General features: G+C 36.9%; 3 protein-coding genes across 3 annotated transcripts; 2 read left to right on the top strand and 1 right to left on the bottom strand.

Annotated features, from left to right (window-relative positions):
• Positions 1-10,081: 10,081 nt before the first annotated feature.
• On the top strand, positions 10,082-11,075 carry GCK72_021811 (uncharacterized protein; the record flags this gene model as incomplete). Its single annotated transcript, XM_053734506.1, has 3 exons — positions 10,082-10,155; positions 10,200-10,919; positions 10,964-11,075. 3 exons carry the CDS (start codon positions 10,082-10,084, stop codon positions 11,073-11,075), a joined length of 906 nt encoding a protein of 301 aa, XP_053583419.1.
• A 470-nt stretch (positions 11,076-11,545) lies between these two features.
• On the top strand, positions 11,546-12,090 carry GCK72_021810 (uncharacterized protein; the record flags this gene model as incomplete). The annotated part of the gene is made up of 3 exons (XM_053734505.1): positions 11,546-11,693; positions 11,739-11,876; positions 11,924-12,090. 3 exons carry the CDS (start codon positions 11,546-11,548, stop codon positions 12,088-12,090), a joined length of 453 nt encoding a protein of 150 aa, XP_053583418.1.
• A 737-nt stretch (positions 12,091-12,827) lies between these two features.
• On the bottom strand, positions 12,828-14,063 carry GCK72_021809 (uncharacterized protein; the record flags this gene model as incomplete). Its single annotated transcript, XM_053734504.1, has 3 exons — positions 12,828-12,902; positions 13,461-13,861; positions 13,904-14,063. 3 exons carry the CDS (start codon positions 14,061-14,063, stop codon positions 12,828-12,830), a joined length of 636 nt encoding a protein of 211 aa, XP_053583417.1.
• Between the last annotated feature and the right edge of the window lie 691 nt (positions 14,064-14,754).

The following is a 14,754-nucleotide window of genomic DNA, read 5'->3' as shown; positions in this document are numbered from 1 at the left end:
TGGTAAAAGTGGTCACGATAGCATCAAAAGTATATGGAACACTGGGTAGAAGAACTGCCACAGGAGAAGAAGACTATTTCGTCAAGGCAAAAGGGGTGACTCTAAACTCGGAAACGGCCAAAAAAGTGAATTTTGATATGGTCCCCTTTCATACAGTCTTGTACGTTGGCAAGTTTCATTCTCTTTGTTCTCAAGCACGAGCAAGCAGATAGGGCAGAGCAACAGAAAGAGAAAGTAGCCTCTGTTTTTTTTTTACCGAAAATCACGCTGCCCCTTTTCCATCTTTTTCAAATCTTCTCCTATGGGCATGCATAAATAAAGAAGAGAAGAGGTCTACTGGCAGGGTTGAAAGAAGACGAAAACCGGAAGAATACGTGCAACAGAAAGTAAAAAAAGTAAATTTATTGCTTCAATGTTTTGAGATGCATGAATAATAAAGGAGAAGTTAAAACAAATGAGAAAAAAAAAACAAGAATGAACATTGAAGTTCGATGTGAAGCCAGGGTACGATTGCATCAAATCCACAATCGGCATGTCATCCGGATGGAACAGTGTGGACTTCACTGAAATTAATTAATAAGATTAATTATGCGAATACTACAACTCACTTTCGGTGACCATATAAAAACTTGGCTCTTTGTTTGTTCCCTGGAGACTTTTGACACCTTTTGATGCACCCAGAGCAGAGTAACGGCATCCATGGTCATAAGAAACCATCTTCAAACTAAAAAAATTGAAATTATATTTTCATATGGATAAAAGCAAGGTTACTTGATTCCCGAAGTATCGAGCAGGTAGTGGACACAGTTTCCAACGGTGATAACATTCTTGCTGAAAAACAAAATATAATGTTAGTACAGTTTGTTATGAACGTACTTCGAATATGCTGGTCCACTGAGCAAAAAACAGATAACAAGCAGAAGCAGAGAATAAAATATAATATAAAGGAATTATTAGAATTTCAAAATAATCAGAAAAAGGGTTTTGACGACCGCTCACATAGTCATCTTGGCACACATATCATCTTCAGCTTTCGAACGGAAGACATTTCTGAAATTAAAGATGTTCGTTGAATCGACATTGAATTTGAAAGAGTTCTATGCGCAGAAAAGAAGTGATAATCAGAGACAAAAACATAGATTCCGAGTGTCCGAAAGAATAAATGTGCAGCTGTTCTAAAAGAAAATTAATGCATTTACCCAATCAGCCAAAAACTCGACTTGCAGGTAGAAGAAAAAAACGTTACCTACTTTACTAACCCTAAAACATCCCAACACCACCGACCGGTAAATGAGTTGCCGCGGTGAGCGGTGACGAATGTCCGGTCTACCTTAACTGTGGTGAGTAAAACGAACCCCCCTTGCCGATATCATATACATTCTCAATGACTGGTAGCGAGTTAGGTCAACTATGTGAGCTCACTAGAGGAAAACACTCGTAGAGGAAACATTAGAAAAAAGAGCGGTCAGTCAATTTATGGCACATGTTAGCTACCGTGACACGGGTTTTTTTTTTGTCTGAACAGGAAAAAAAAACAGTTCATGATTTCCGTTGTCTAAAAAAAGAATACATCGAGATGGGTAAAACACTGAGACTTTTTAGAAATCTGTGCTATCAAAACTGTTACTCACCTTCAAAAAACAATTAGAAATAATCCAAGAATTCAAAAATAATCAATAATATAGTACATCGTCTCGACTCCTATTCAAAAAGAAGTCTGAATAATTATTTTTTGCACTCTAAAAAACAGAAGAATTAACCAACTCACCTAAGAATATTCCTCAATGCAAGAAGAATGAATGAGAAGATGAGCGGATGGTAGGATTGTCCAGTCTCCGTGTTCTCTGTTGTATCACGACGTTCCCGCCCACTCTCACTTTTTTTTTCACATATTGAAAATGTGTTCGATACATGTGGATGAGTATACGTCTCGTGTTCTCTGGGTCTCTCCAACTCTCTACTCTATACATCTATCAGTTCAAAGTGACTGTACATGTCTGTATCAAAATGAATGTTTAACATGTCGCTGACATCCAGATGCAAGACTGTATGGAAAAAAAACTTTCAATATTTATCACGCCGATACTGATAATTTCACACTGTATATACTGCATAGACTACAAATCCCATCTTATACACGATTACGAGTATTAATAAATTTCTTTTCAAAAATTATTTTCTTCACTACAAATAAAAATACAACTTTATAAAAAACTGTTAGTGTCTTAAATTCCAACTACGCACCCCCCACACCAAAAACAAAAACTTGGGATTACAACATAATCAGCTAGCGCAAACTATTTGCAATTCAATACACATTTCAATGTAATTCATTGCAAAATTCTGAACAACCTATAAACACCACAAAACTCGTATCATTTTCAAGAAAAATCATGACACGGCCCCTCATTTTAAACAAACCACCCCATTTTCAGACACCACGTATGTATTTTGTGCAATCCCATCAAATTTATAAGCTACCATACGTATAGTTTGTGGTACGTTCAGAACATAACTGTTAAGTTTGTCATTTGTATCTAACAAGTTATAAGCTACATCTGAATGCCCGGGAACACCATTTTTTTTTCACGACACAAACTTTTATTGTTCAACCATGTTCATAACCCCAGTCAAAGTGTCTTTTTTTTGCGGGAATTCACACATGGTCTCCCATTTTGATCTTCGCCAACCCGGGGGTCGGCATGTTTTATCGGAAAATCTCCGCGCCTCACATCAATGGACTTCTTTTCGATTCCTCTCTTGACTAATTTTTTTGTTCCCTGACACTACACTTTGCAAAACATTCTTATAACGACGATTGTATTTTTTCATAAGTTTTTTTCGATTTGCTCTCAAGTACATTTCAAGTCACTTTTTAGGACTGATTAAAGTAATGAAATGTTTTCTCGAGTAATGATTTGACTTCAGAGTTGTAAAAAATCTTTACCATCATCACTAAAAAATATTGACTGATGGATATCCTTTCCTCAAACACTTGAGACAATGTCAACGTAACATCCTTTACTTTTTGTGTCAGTAAGGGTACGACTTCTCAATGCTATGTCTTCGTGTTTTAATATTTGTGCAGGGAGGGTTCGTTTTACTCACCACAGTTAAGGTAGACCGGACATTCGTCACCGCTCACCGCGGCAACTCATTTACCGGTCGGTGGTGTTGGGATGTTTCAGGGTTAGTAAAGTAGGTAACGTTTTTTTCTTTCTTTCTTTTTTTAACACTTGTTAGGATAAAAAATCACAGTAATCAATGTTTATTGTTAATTATTAATAAGTCGTAAAGCGAATATAGATAGGTGACATAGAATGCGAACATTCGTTTATTCCTCACACAGTTAGCTCCCCCCACATACTGAAATGTTAGTATTATAATGTTTATTGGATTTTTCAGTATAAGTCTAGAAATTATTGAAAATAGACATCAATTTGATATAAGTACATGTGTATACTTCTTGATTATGTTTTTGATCTAATTACTTTTCACGACTTATTAATAATTAACAATAAACATTGATTACTGTGATTTTTTATCCTAACAAGTGTTAAAAAAAGAAAGAAAGAAAAAAACGTTACCTACTTTACTAACCCTGAAACATCCCAACACCACCGACCGGTAAATGAGTTGCCGCGGTGAGCGGTGACGAATGTCCGGTCTACCTTAACTGTGGTGAGTAAAACGAACCCTCCCTGCACAAATATTAAAACACGAAGACATAGCATTGAGAAGTCGTACCCTTACTGACACAAAAAGTAAAGGATGTTACGTTGACATTGTCTCAAGTGTTTGAGGAAAGGATATCCATCAGTCAATATTTTTTAGTGATGATGGTAAAGATTTTTTACAACTCTGAAGTCAAATCATTACTCGAGAAAACATTTCATTACTTTAATCAGTCCTAAAAAGTGACTTGAAATGTACTTGAGAGCAAATCGAAAAAAACTTATGAAAAAATACAATCGTCGTTATAAGAATGTTTTGCAAAGTGTAGTGTCAGGGAACAAAAAAATTAGTCAAGAGAGGAATCGAAAAGAAGTCCATTGATGTGAGGCGCGGAGATTTTCCGATAAAACATGCCGACCCCCGGGTTGGCGAAGATCAAAATGGGAGACCATGTGTGAATTCCCGCAAAAAAAAGACACTTTGACTGGGGTTATGAACATGGTTGAACAATAAAAGTTTGTGTCGTGAAAAAAAAATGGTGTTCCCGGGCATTCAGATGTAGCTTATAACTTGTTAGATACAAATGACAAACTTAACAGTTATGTTCTGAACGTACCACAAACTATACGTATGGTAGCTTATAAATTTGATGGGATTGCACAAAATACATACGTGGTGTCTGAAAATGGGGTGGTTTGTTTAAAATGAGGGGCCGTGTCATGATTTTTCTTGAAAATGATACGAGTTTTGTGGTGTTTATAGGTTGTTCAGAATTTTGCAATGAATTACATTGAAATGTGTATTGAATTGCAAATAGTTTGCGCTAGCTGATTATGTTGTAATCCCAAGTTTTTGTTTTTGGTGTGGGGGGTGCGTAGTTGGAATTTAAGACACTAACAGTTTTTTATAAAGTTGTATTTTTATTTGTAGTGAAGAAAATAATTTTTGAAAAGAAATTTATTAATACTCGTAATCGTGTATAAGATGGGATTTGTAGTCTATGCAGTATATACAGTGTGAAATTATCAGTATCGGCGTGATAAATATTGAAAGTTTTTTTTCCATACAGTCTTGCATCTGGATGTCAGCGACATGTTAAACATTCATTTTGATACAGACATGTACAGTCACTTTGAACTGATAGATGTATAGAGTAGAGAGTTGGAGAGACCCAGAGAACACGAGACGTATACTCATCCACATGTATCGAACACATTTTCAATATGTGAAAAAAAAAGTGAGAGTGGGCGGGAACGTCGTGATACAACAGAGAACACGGAGACTGGACAATCCTACCATCCGCTCATCTTCTCATTCATTCTTCTTGCATTGAGGAATATTCTTAGGTGAGTTGGTTAATTCTTCTGTTTTTTAGAGTGCAAAAAATAATTATTCAGACTTCTTTTTGAATAGGAGTCGAGACGATGTACTATATTATTGATTATTTTTGAATTCTTGGATTATTTCTAATTGTTTTTTGAAGGTGAGTAACAGTTTTGATAGCACAGATTTCTAAAAAGTCTCAGTGTTTTACCCATCTCGATGTATTCTTTTTTTAGACAACGGAAATCATGAACTGTTTTTTTTTCCTGTTCAGACAAAAAAAAAACCCGTGTCACGGTAGCTAACATGTGCCATAAATTGACTGACCGCTCTTTTTTCTAATGTTTCCTCTACGAGTGTTTTCCTCTAGTGAGCTCACATAGTTGACCTAACTCGCTACCAGTCATTGAGAATGTATATGATATCGGCAAGGGGGGTTCGTTTTACTCACCACAGTTAAGGTAGACCGGACATTCGTCACCGCTCACCGCGGCAACTCATTTACCGGTCGGTGGTGTTGGGATGTTTTAGGGTTAGTAAAGTAGGTAACGTTTTTTTCTTCTACCTGCAAGTCGAGTTTTTGGCTGATTGGGTAAATGCATTAATTTTCTTTTAGAACAGCTGCACATTTATTCTTTCGGACACTCGGAATCTATGTTTTTGTCTCTGATTATCACTTCTTTTCTGCGCATAGAACTCTTTCAAATTCAATGTCGATTCAACGAACATCTTTAATTTCAGAAATGTCTTCCGTTCGAAAGCTGAAGATGATATGTGTGCCAAGATGACTATGTGAGCGGTCGTCAAAACCCTTTTTCTGATTATTTTGAAATTCAATTAATTCCTTTATATTATATTTTATTCTCTGCTTCTGCTTGTTATCTGTTTTTTGCTCAGTGGACCAGCATATTCGAAGTACGTTCATAACAAACTGTACTAACATTATATTTTGTTTTTCAGCAAGAATGTTATCACCGTTGGAAACTGTGTCCACTACCTGCTCGATACTTCGGGAATCAAGTAACCTTGCTTTTATCCATATGAAAATATAATTTCAATTTTTTTAGTTTGAAGATGGTTTCTTATGACCATGGATGCCGTTACTCTGCTCTGGGTGCATCAAAAGGTGTCAAAAGTCTCCAGGGAACAAACAAAGAGCCAAGTTTTTATATGGTCACCGAAAGTGAGTTGTAGTATTCGCATAATTAATCTTATTAATTAATTTCAGTGAAGTCCACACTGTTCCATCCGGATGACATGCCGATTGTGGATTTGATGCAATCGTACCCTGGCTTCACATCGAACTTCAATGTTCATTCTTGTTTTTTTTTTCTCATTTGTTTTAACTTCTCCTTTATTATTCATGCATCTCAAAACATTGAAGCAATAAATTTACTTTTTTTACTTTCTGTTGCACGTATTCTTCCGGTTTTCGTCTTCTTTCAACCCTGCCAGTAGACCTCTTCTCTTCTTTATTTATGCATGCCCATAGGAGAAGATTTGAAAAAGATGGAAAAGGGGCAGCGTGATTTTCGGTAAAAAAAAAACAGAGGCTACTTTCTCTTTCTGTTGCTCTGCCCTATCTGCTTGCTCGTGCTTGAGAACAAAGAGAATGAAACTTGCCAACGTACAAGACTGTATGAAAGGGGACCATATCAAAATTCACTTTTTTGGCCGTTTCCGAGTTTAGAGTCACCCCTTTTGCCTTGACGAAATAGTCTTCTTCTCCTGTGGCAGTTCTTCTACCCAGTGTTCCATATACTTTTGATGCTATCGTGACCACTTTTACCAATTCACAACCCGATGCAATCTCGTTGGTCATCATTCTGAGACTTTCTCCTTTCAAATCTCCGAGTAAATCTGTTCCTCTGTCCTGACGGAATATAACAGAATCCGTGTCTGAAAGATGTTCATTTTCTCGCTTTTTATAAAAATACACGTTACCACAATAAATGAGACGGTCAGATGCAATTCTTTCCAGAGCAGTGTAGAGTTGAATTCGTGGATCGTTCTCGTTTTCCTTTTTTTTTGAATTCTTCTCTTGCCATACGCTTTTATCATTATTTTGCAATATTTTCTCTGTGTTTTGTCCAATTAGAACATTTCGATCGCTCTCGTTGTTGCACAATCAATGTTTTCAATCACAACACGAAAGCGCAATTAGTCATGTGAAGGAGAAAGAAGTCAATGACAAACCAAAAAATGACAAGCCAAGAAGGAATCCAAACCAGATGGGAACTACATTTCCATTCTCTAGTAGCAAATGCCTCCGAATATGAATATTCGGACCTCTCCCGGTGTACACTGCGGATTGTAGGCTGAAGAAGTGGAAATGTCTTGGATGAATTTTAAAAATTCAACAGTGAGAAAATTAACAGTTGTTGCTTTTCACAATAATTTATTGCTAGTTAGAATCTGGTGAAGTGATGCAAATAAGATCGTTTTTCAAATTAAATTTATAAACATACAGAATGTATTTTAATTATAAATTTCAATATTTTTTAATAGTCCAAATCGAGTGGGTCACGTGAGGCGGAACGTGGGATTCTGAAGTCTGATGGACGGTCTCGCTGCTCTTGCGTATCTGGATAATAATCCGGATCGGTATCCTGGCTGAGGCATCTTCCTCCTACAGGTCCTCATCAGTCAAGACTTCTTCTGGATCCGGATTCTGAAAAATGAATTATTGATAGCTAAAGTTGTAAAATTGAATGAATATTATGGTGTATTCACTTATTCTTAATAATATTATATGGGGAGGGATGACTCAATGATAGTGATACTTATCAATTGACAGTTGCAAAACAAAAAAAACAAGTACTGAATGATAGAAACTGAAAGTGTCTAAATGAAAAAATCAGTGAGAGTGTTCAGCAATAAATTGGTCTTGTCAAAAAATTAATGAAAAAGAAAAAATAATATACCAAATTGAGAGTTTGTCCTCTGCTCGCAGCATCCATGAACATTTCAAGTGTTCTTTCTACCAATTCTGAGTTGAAGAGGTCTTCTTGATGTCCATCGATGGCTGGGGTGACTTCAGGAGCTGAATCCAACAACTCATTTGGCGCAAAGGCATCGAATGAGTTTTGAGACTCCTCTTTGATTTGATTGGTGACGATGACCCTTGGAACTCGGGGATTTCATCTGAACTCCATCCGAGAAAAGAGCTCTTCTCTGGTGTATGGAATCGCCCTGACTGGGAAATTCTCAGAATCGACAGAATCCTCGGTTTTGACGAAGGTGGTAGTTGGAACGTGATTGAACAGCTTTTGAGAGGAGGACATGTCTGAAATAAAGGTCTTAGTTGGAATAACAGTGAACTTGAAAGACTTGAAGCGCAGAAAAAGAAATTGCTTTAATTCCAGTCTTTAGTATGAGATTGAGATATTGTGCACCAAACTCTTGCAACTGAGTGCACCTATATGAAATATTTTTTACGGGATTTACTTTGTCCATTATTACTAACATGAAAAAGTTTTTTTTTGAAGTCTAGTAAAATATTGTTATTCTTTTAATGGAACTGATCCAGAACTAACCTCCAACCTCCATTGTTCGAAACCGCCAGTGCAAAAAAAAACATAAAATTAGAATTCAAAAATAATCATACATAATCGGGCGAAACGCATTCAGTAGTGTTTCTTAGAATGAAGAAATCGCCTCCTTGTTGTGTCTTATTTATTGTGCTTCCAAGCTCCGCCTTGTCGAGAAGAAGAAAACCGGTGTGGAAACGAGAGAGAAGAAGAAAAACCGGTGCGGAAACATTGACAGCGCGCAATTTGAAAATTTGTCATGCGTTTCTCTTTCCTCATGCTCCCCTTCTCGCGTCTCTCCGTCATCTTCCACATTTGTTTTTATTTTATCCATCAAGTGTTGCTTCTCCTCATCCATATGTGTCAATTCCACGTTGCGAACTATGAAGAAGGTACCATCCAAAGTTTTTGTTGTATATTTTTTACACTTATAATTTGGTAAGCTTTTCACATGTGATGACGTATAATCTGGAGATGTCGCTTCAACATTCTATCCACTGGGAATATCTTTGTTTTTTCTCGGAAAAGTTTGTTGATTCAATAATATTCATCTGAAAAAAAAAACCTAGTGGAGAAAATGTCATAAATCACTGACATGTGCGTAGCGCTTTCTTTGTGCGCACTTAGGAGGGCGCCTGTAATGAGGGGTATCTATAGATGCGATCAGAGATATGTGAAAACAGTATTCAAATAATTTTTTAAAAGGTGGAATTATTCTGGCAATATACCAAAAAGTGGAAAAGAAAGGAGTAATGAAATTGATTTGAACGCATTGAGTGTGGTTTCATTTAGGATTATTATAGGTATCTATTCAGATACCCATTTTTTTAACATAAAACTGTCCTTGTTCTGTAGAAAGAATAGTATGGAACAGTCTTTGCAAGGGGTTCGTTTTACTCACCACCGTTTAGGTAGACCGAACATTCGTCACCGCTCACCGCGGCAACTCATTTACCGGTCGGTGGTGTTGGAGTGTTGCTAGAGTTAGGGGTAAAGGAATATGAATGTGCTGTTTTTAGAGACTTGCAACATTACTATTTCATAGTACTTCACTTTTGTTCTATGACAGTTTTAGATCAACATTTGTTATTCCTTGACAACGTCTGATTCAAGTAAAAGTTATATTTTCAGTCATTTACCATTTCCACAACTCATCTGTGACTTTGATTTTTTATGTGGAGTTCGACATCTTAAAGAAAAAGTTGTTTGGAACGGGTTCCATTTCTAGTTTCTTGACGGAAAAATGAAGATTTCGCATATTAGCCTCCTTTTAAATGACCTAATTGTCCCTGAGGGGGGAGAAGGGAGGTGTCAATCATTGACATGTGCGTAGCGTTCTTTTGTGCACTAATGAGGGCGCCAGGATATCTATAGATCTGATCTGAGATAGGTGAAACATTTATTCAAATAATTCAAACGAACGGTATGATACTGTCAGCTTCCATATGCCTCTGATGTTAAAGATATATTTTTAGCCATTTAGCAGTTCTACAACACATTTACGTCTGTGACTTTGATTTTTTATGTGGAGTTCAACATCTTACACCATTGCGATGCCTCTCCCACTTTTGTGCTTCCCATACCTCGTGTTGAAAAATATTCTTCTGCAGATGAGTCCACATGACATGTAAGTTTGTATTTTTTAGCAGAAAAAACTTGATGTTTTTGCAGGGTCGCATTATCATTTTGCTCAAAGAAAGCATCAGGCTATGTCAAAAGTGCAATAAGACGACAATACTCGTTGTCAATAGAGTTTGATAGCGATAATGAATTCGATATAACCATTTACCGCAACGCGTGTCCAGAAGTAAAGGGTATCATAAGCGTTGGTGCAATGAACGAAAGATCTAGAAAGAACAGTCTTTGTCGCTGGTCGAATAACGTTCTGTTTGATGGATTTGAAATTGCAAACCAATTGATGGATTTGTGCTCTATCCAAAGTATTGGTAGACTGAGTCTTAATCTTGAAAAACAAGAAGAAGTTGAATACGTTACCAAATGGTTATCCAACATATTCGTTGAGAAATGTTCAATCTCTTTGAAGAATCCTGTCAAAAGTTTCAGTGTGACTCGATTTTTGGAGAGTGTTCAAGTCTCAAAAGCATTATCTGTAGACTTGGACACTCTAGACGAGTTGGTTTATGAGAGGGTGTTTGATTTGGATGAAATCATCATACCAGGAACATTGAGGAATTTACTGGATATGAATTGTGCCAACATACATCTGTATGGGGTAATCTCCAATGAAGATATGAATCAGTTCTTGAGAAGATGGTATGATGGTTGCTTTGACAAATTACGTAGAATAGAGTTTTACGTCAGTCTACGATGGCAAAAACTTTTGGCTGGTATGTCAGTGTATGAAGATTGCGAGTGTAAGATTCCCATAAAGTATGAGTAGACAATCTCTAGAGTAACCGTTTACAATATTGCAGACCACTATACCGAATGAAGACCATCTACATTGAAAACCGCAATGGGGTCAAAGCAAGTATTGAAAGAATAAAACAAGTGGAGGACATGTACATGTGTATGACAATCAGATGAAATTGTTAATTGATAGAGAAAAACGTCACCGGACAAAAAAGTAGATCTATGAGTAGATGTGCTCAAATACAGCACTCTTTGTATGTTTTCTCATTTGAATCTGCTTCCTCACTTGTCGCATGTGCTGATTGAGTGTTTCCATAGTGAAAGAATAAATTTTTTATAACGAGAACTTTATTCACAATGAATTATAAATGAGGTGCTGTTTGACATGTCCGTTCGAAATTCAAATATGAATCTTCTTGACGGCTTTGTACACATTGTATGCGCAGAATAGGTTCTAATTGATCTCAGAGAATTCATATTATTCTGCATACAGCAAAAAGTTATATTTTTGGTGTATTAGATTTTTTATACACTTTTGGCTCCGCCCACTTTCTGACGTCAGCATTGTTTCCTGTAAAGTTATGAAAAGCTTCATTCTTGCTTTTTTTCCTCGATACAAACCGGTGACTGTTTTTATTGCTCTCATGGATTTCCTGAACCCAAGTCCTACTGTTTTCCCGACGGTTCAGCCTTTGCAAATTCCGCTTCCTCTCGACCAATATTCCCCTCCATCAAGCCAATTTGTTTCTGAACATGACGGAGAATCGATTCCAGACTCGCAAAAAGATTCAGGTAAGAACGATTCGCCAGTTGCTTTAAAATTATTGTCTTTTGCAGTGTCAATGATAAAGAAGCTCTTCAAGAGTAGAAAACAACTCTTGGAAACGCCTGTCAAGAAAGTTCCCGTCTCGAGAACTCGTGCAACAAAACCAAAGAAGGTTTCGCGAGAACAATTTGGAGAAATTAGCTTTGACGGTACTTGTTTTCTGTATGCAAAGTTTTTATTCATCTTGATATTTCAGATACACCACTCAGAGTTCTTGACAAGTCAAAAGGGAAGCTGGATGTAGCTGTGATGAAGTGTTGTGCTGGAAAGCTGGTCTGGACGTTTGAAGAAGGTCGAATGATTCTTAAAATGTGTAATCGATGTGTGGACCTCAATAGAGGATATGCAAGAATTTTGGATTGAATAAGTTTTTTTTGCAATAAAGATTTTCATGGTCACGAACAGTCTTTTTTTTTGACATTGAATGATTTGTCTTTTTTTTTTTTCAACGTGAAGAGTTAGATTTTAATCTCGACCTCCGACACAAGAAACATTTAAAATCTTGTGTCGGCTCACGAACAGATTTTTGACATTGAATGATTTGTCTTTTTTTTTTCAACGTGAAGAGTTAGATTTTAATCTCGACCACCTACACGAGAATAATTTAAAAATCTTGTGTCGGTGCCCGTTCGTACATTTCTCTGTCGTCTCTCCTGTCTCTTCAATAATGTACAGTATCCCCGACTGGAAGGAACTTACCTGGGCATTATACCTACAATTGCACTCGGCCTAACAATTGGATTTCTAGGCCATGAGCATTATGAAGTGAAAATTTCAAAAATGCAAAAACTTTTTTCCTGAGGCGTAAAAAGTTTTCTTTTTCTGAAATTTCTAGCCAAAATCTAAAAATGTGCAAAATTTTAATAAATTGTGAAAAAATTTGAAATTTCATTCAAAAAAATCATAATTAATAATCATAATTAATAATCATAATTAATTATCATAATGACTTATCATAACTTATCATAACCGCGGAGATTGTAATCTCCGCTACGGGGTATCCCTCCATAGATCTTATCTCCGACACGGTGTATCCCTTCATTTTCGGAGATCTTATCTCATGATGACTCATCGGGTGGGGAGAATTTTTGTCCCGAACACTACTCCAGTGCAGGCACCCGATGGAATTTTGGGACGGACTCGGCGATGGTGACAGTGGCGACGATACGGTAGATCTGAAGGTGTATTTTTTAAAGATTATGTATCTCTGCTAGTTTTCAACATATCGAAAACCGAAAAACAGATTCAGAATCCTCACGTCTTCAGCTTTCTAGCCATACAAGATTTCAAAATAAAAATGTATCTCCTACCGGTTCCCGTCAAAGTCAAGGGCTGTTGTCACACAGGACTTGAAAAGAGTGAAAAGCGCATCTCACAAACTCCCCTATATCTCAGCGAGTTTTTTACGTTTTAAAATTTTGAAAACAGATTCAGAATCCTCACGTTTTCAGCTTTCTAGCCATGCTACTTTTTATGGAAAATATTTGAAACTGGTATAGGTAGAAAGCTGAAAACGTGAGGATTCTGAATCTGTTTTAAAAATTGGTATCGGTCAAAGGTTGACCGGGGATACATCGGTTTTAAAGGGAAAGTTACAGGTTAAAACCCACAACTGTTGTCCACGAGAACTACACAAGACTAACAAAAAGATTTTTGAGAAAACTTATATTTCTAGCAAGCTGAAATTTTAAGGATTCTGGATTTGTGTTTAAATTTAATTTCTAGTTGCTTACCTCCGTAAAAATCTGCGACAAATAAATCATCATCTGCAACTGCGTCGGGAAATGCGACATGATGAAATAGCACAAACTATTCATCCCAATACACACGAGTACCATAATCCTTGGGCTGATAGTAGTCGTCGCGAACATGAACAACGCATTCATCACTATAGTAAGCTCTCCCTTTGGGATCTCCACATGCAGGAAGTCCGCTTTTTCCGCAACTTTCAGCGAGTCATCCTCGTTGTTCGGCAGACATTTCGAGTAGAAGAACTCATGGGTCCCGTTGTTTTCAGCCACCTCGTTCAGACTCATTTTCTTGGTTTCCAAGATGACACGAGACGCAAAATAGATGAAGAAGTAGACGATGCAGATAGGGAGAACGGTGGTACGGTAGTATGGGTAGCGGGCGCCTGGGAATGAAAATGGGCGGTGTCTAGGCGTCGGGGACTAACCTATATAAGTCATGACCTCCTCGAGATTCCAGAACATTCGCTGATTGTATATAGTGGCTTCAGCTTCAGAGGTGGATGGTTTGAGTGTGAGAAGGCGGTCATCCTCTTTACTTTTTGATTTAGATGTTGTTTGTTGTGGTGTACTCGAGTCCGATGACATTTTTATGAGGGAAAATAAAGGAATAAGAAAAACTTGAAAAAGAAGATACGTGGAATAACAAGGGGGGGGGTGAGGCGGGGTCACGTAGAAATTAAGAATTGCCAGTGGAGCAAACTTTCTGAAGATGATAACGGATGTGGAATGAAATGAATGAAACTGGGAAGGATTACAACTATCTAGAACGGGGTTTTAGGTACAAAACTGGTAACCAACCGCCCTAGGTCTGTTTCTGACCATTATCAGTGGAATTTCATCGTATTTCTGCCTATGTTTTGCTATTTTTTGTTAGTTCTGCATGGATACACACATTTTATTAAAAGTTCTGCAAAAAAACCAACAAAAAAACGATCAAAAACTGTTCAAATTCTAAAAACCTAAATTTTCACTTGTCCACGAGGAATACACAATACTAACCTTGTTTTTGTCCGTTTTCTGTGTTTTTTTTTCAAAATTTTATAACATTTTTACAATGAAAGCTTAGTTAAAATTGTATAATTGAAATTTTTGATATTAAAAACCGGATAATAGAACCCATTTCCAGTGACAGCATGCGTCAAACCTTCAACTTGACTTCCCAGGACTATCTATACCTATGCGGCGTCGCTTTTCTATGTGAGTTTTTGAAATTTAATTGTATATGTATATGACTGGAAAGTTGAACATGTGAGGATTCTAAATCAGTTTTCAAATT

This window comes from Caenorhabditis remanei, chromosome V (assembly GCF_010183535.1).
Source record: "Caenorhabditis remanei strain PX506 chromosome V, whole genome shotgun sequence".
Taxonomy (NCBI): domain Eukaryota; kingdom Metazoa; phylum Nematoda; class Chromadorea; order Rhabditida; family Rhabditidae; genus Caenorhabditis; species Caenorhabditis remanei.
Note: the sequence above shows the minus strand (reverse complement) of the source record. Positions and strands in the feature narration are given on the sequence as shown.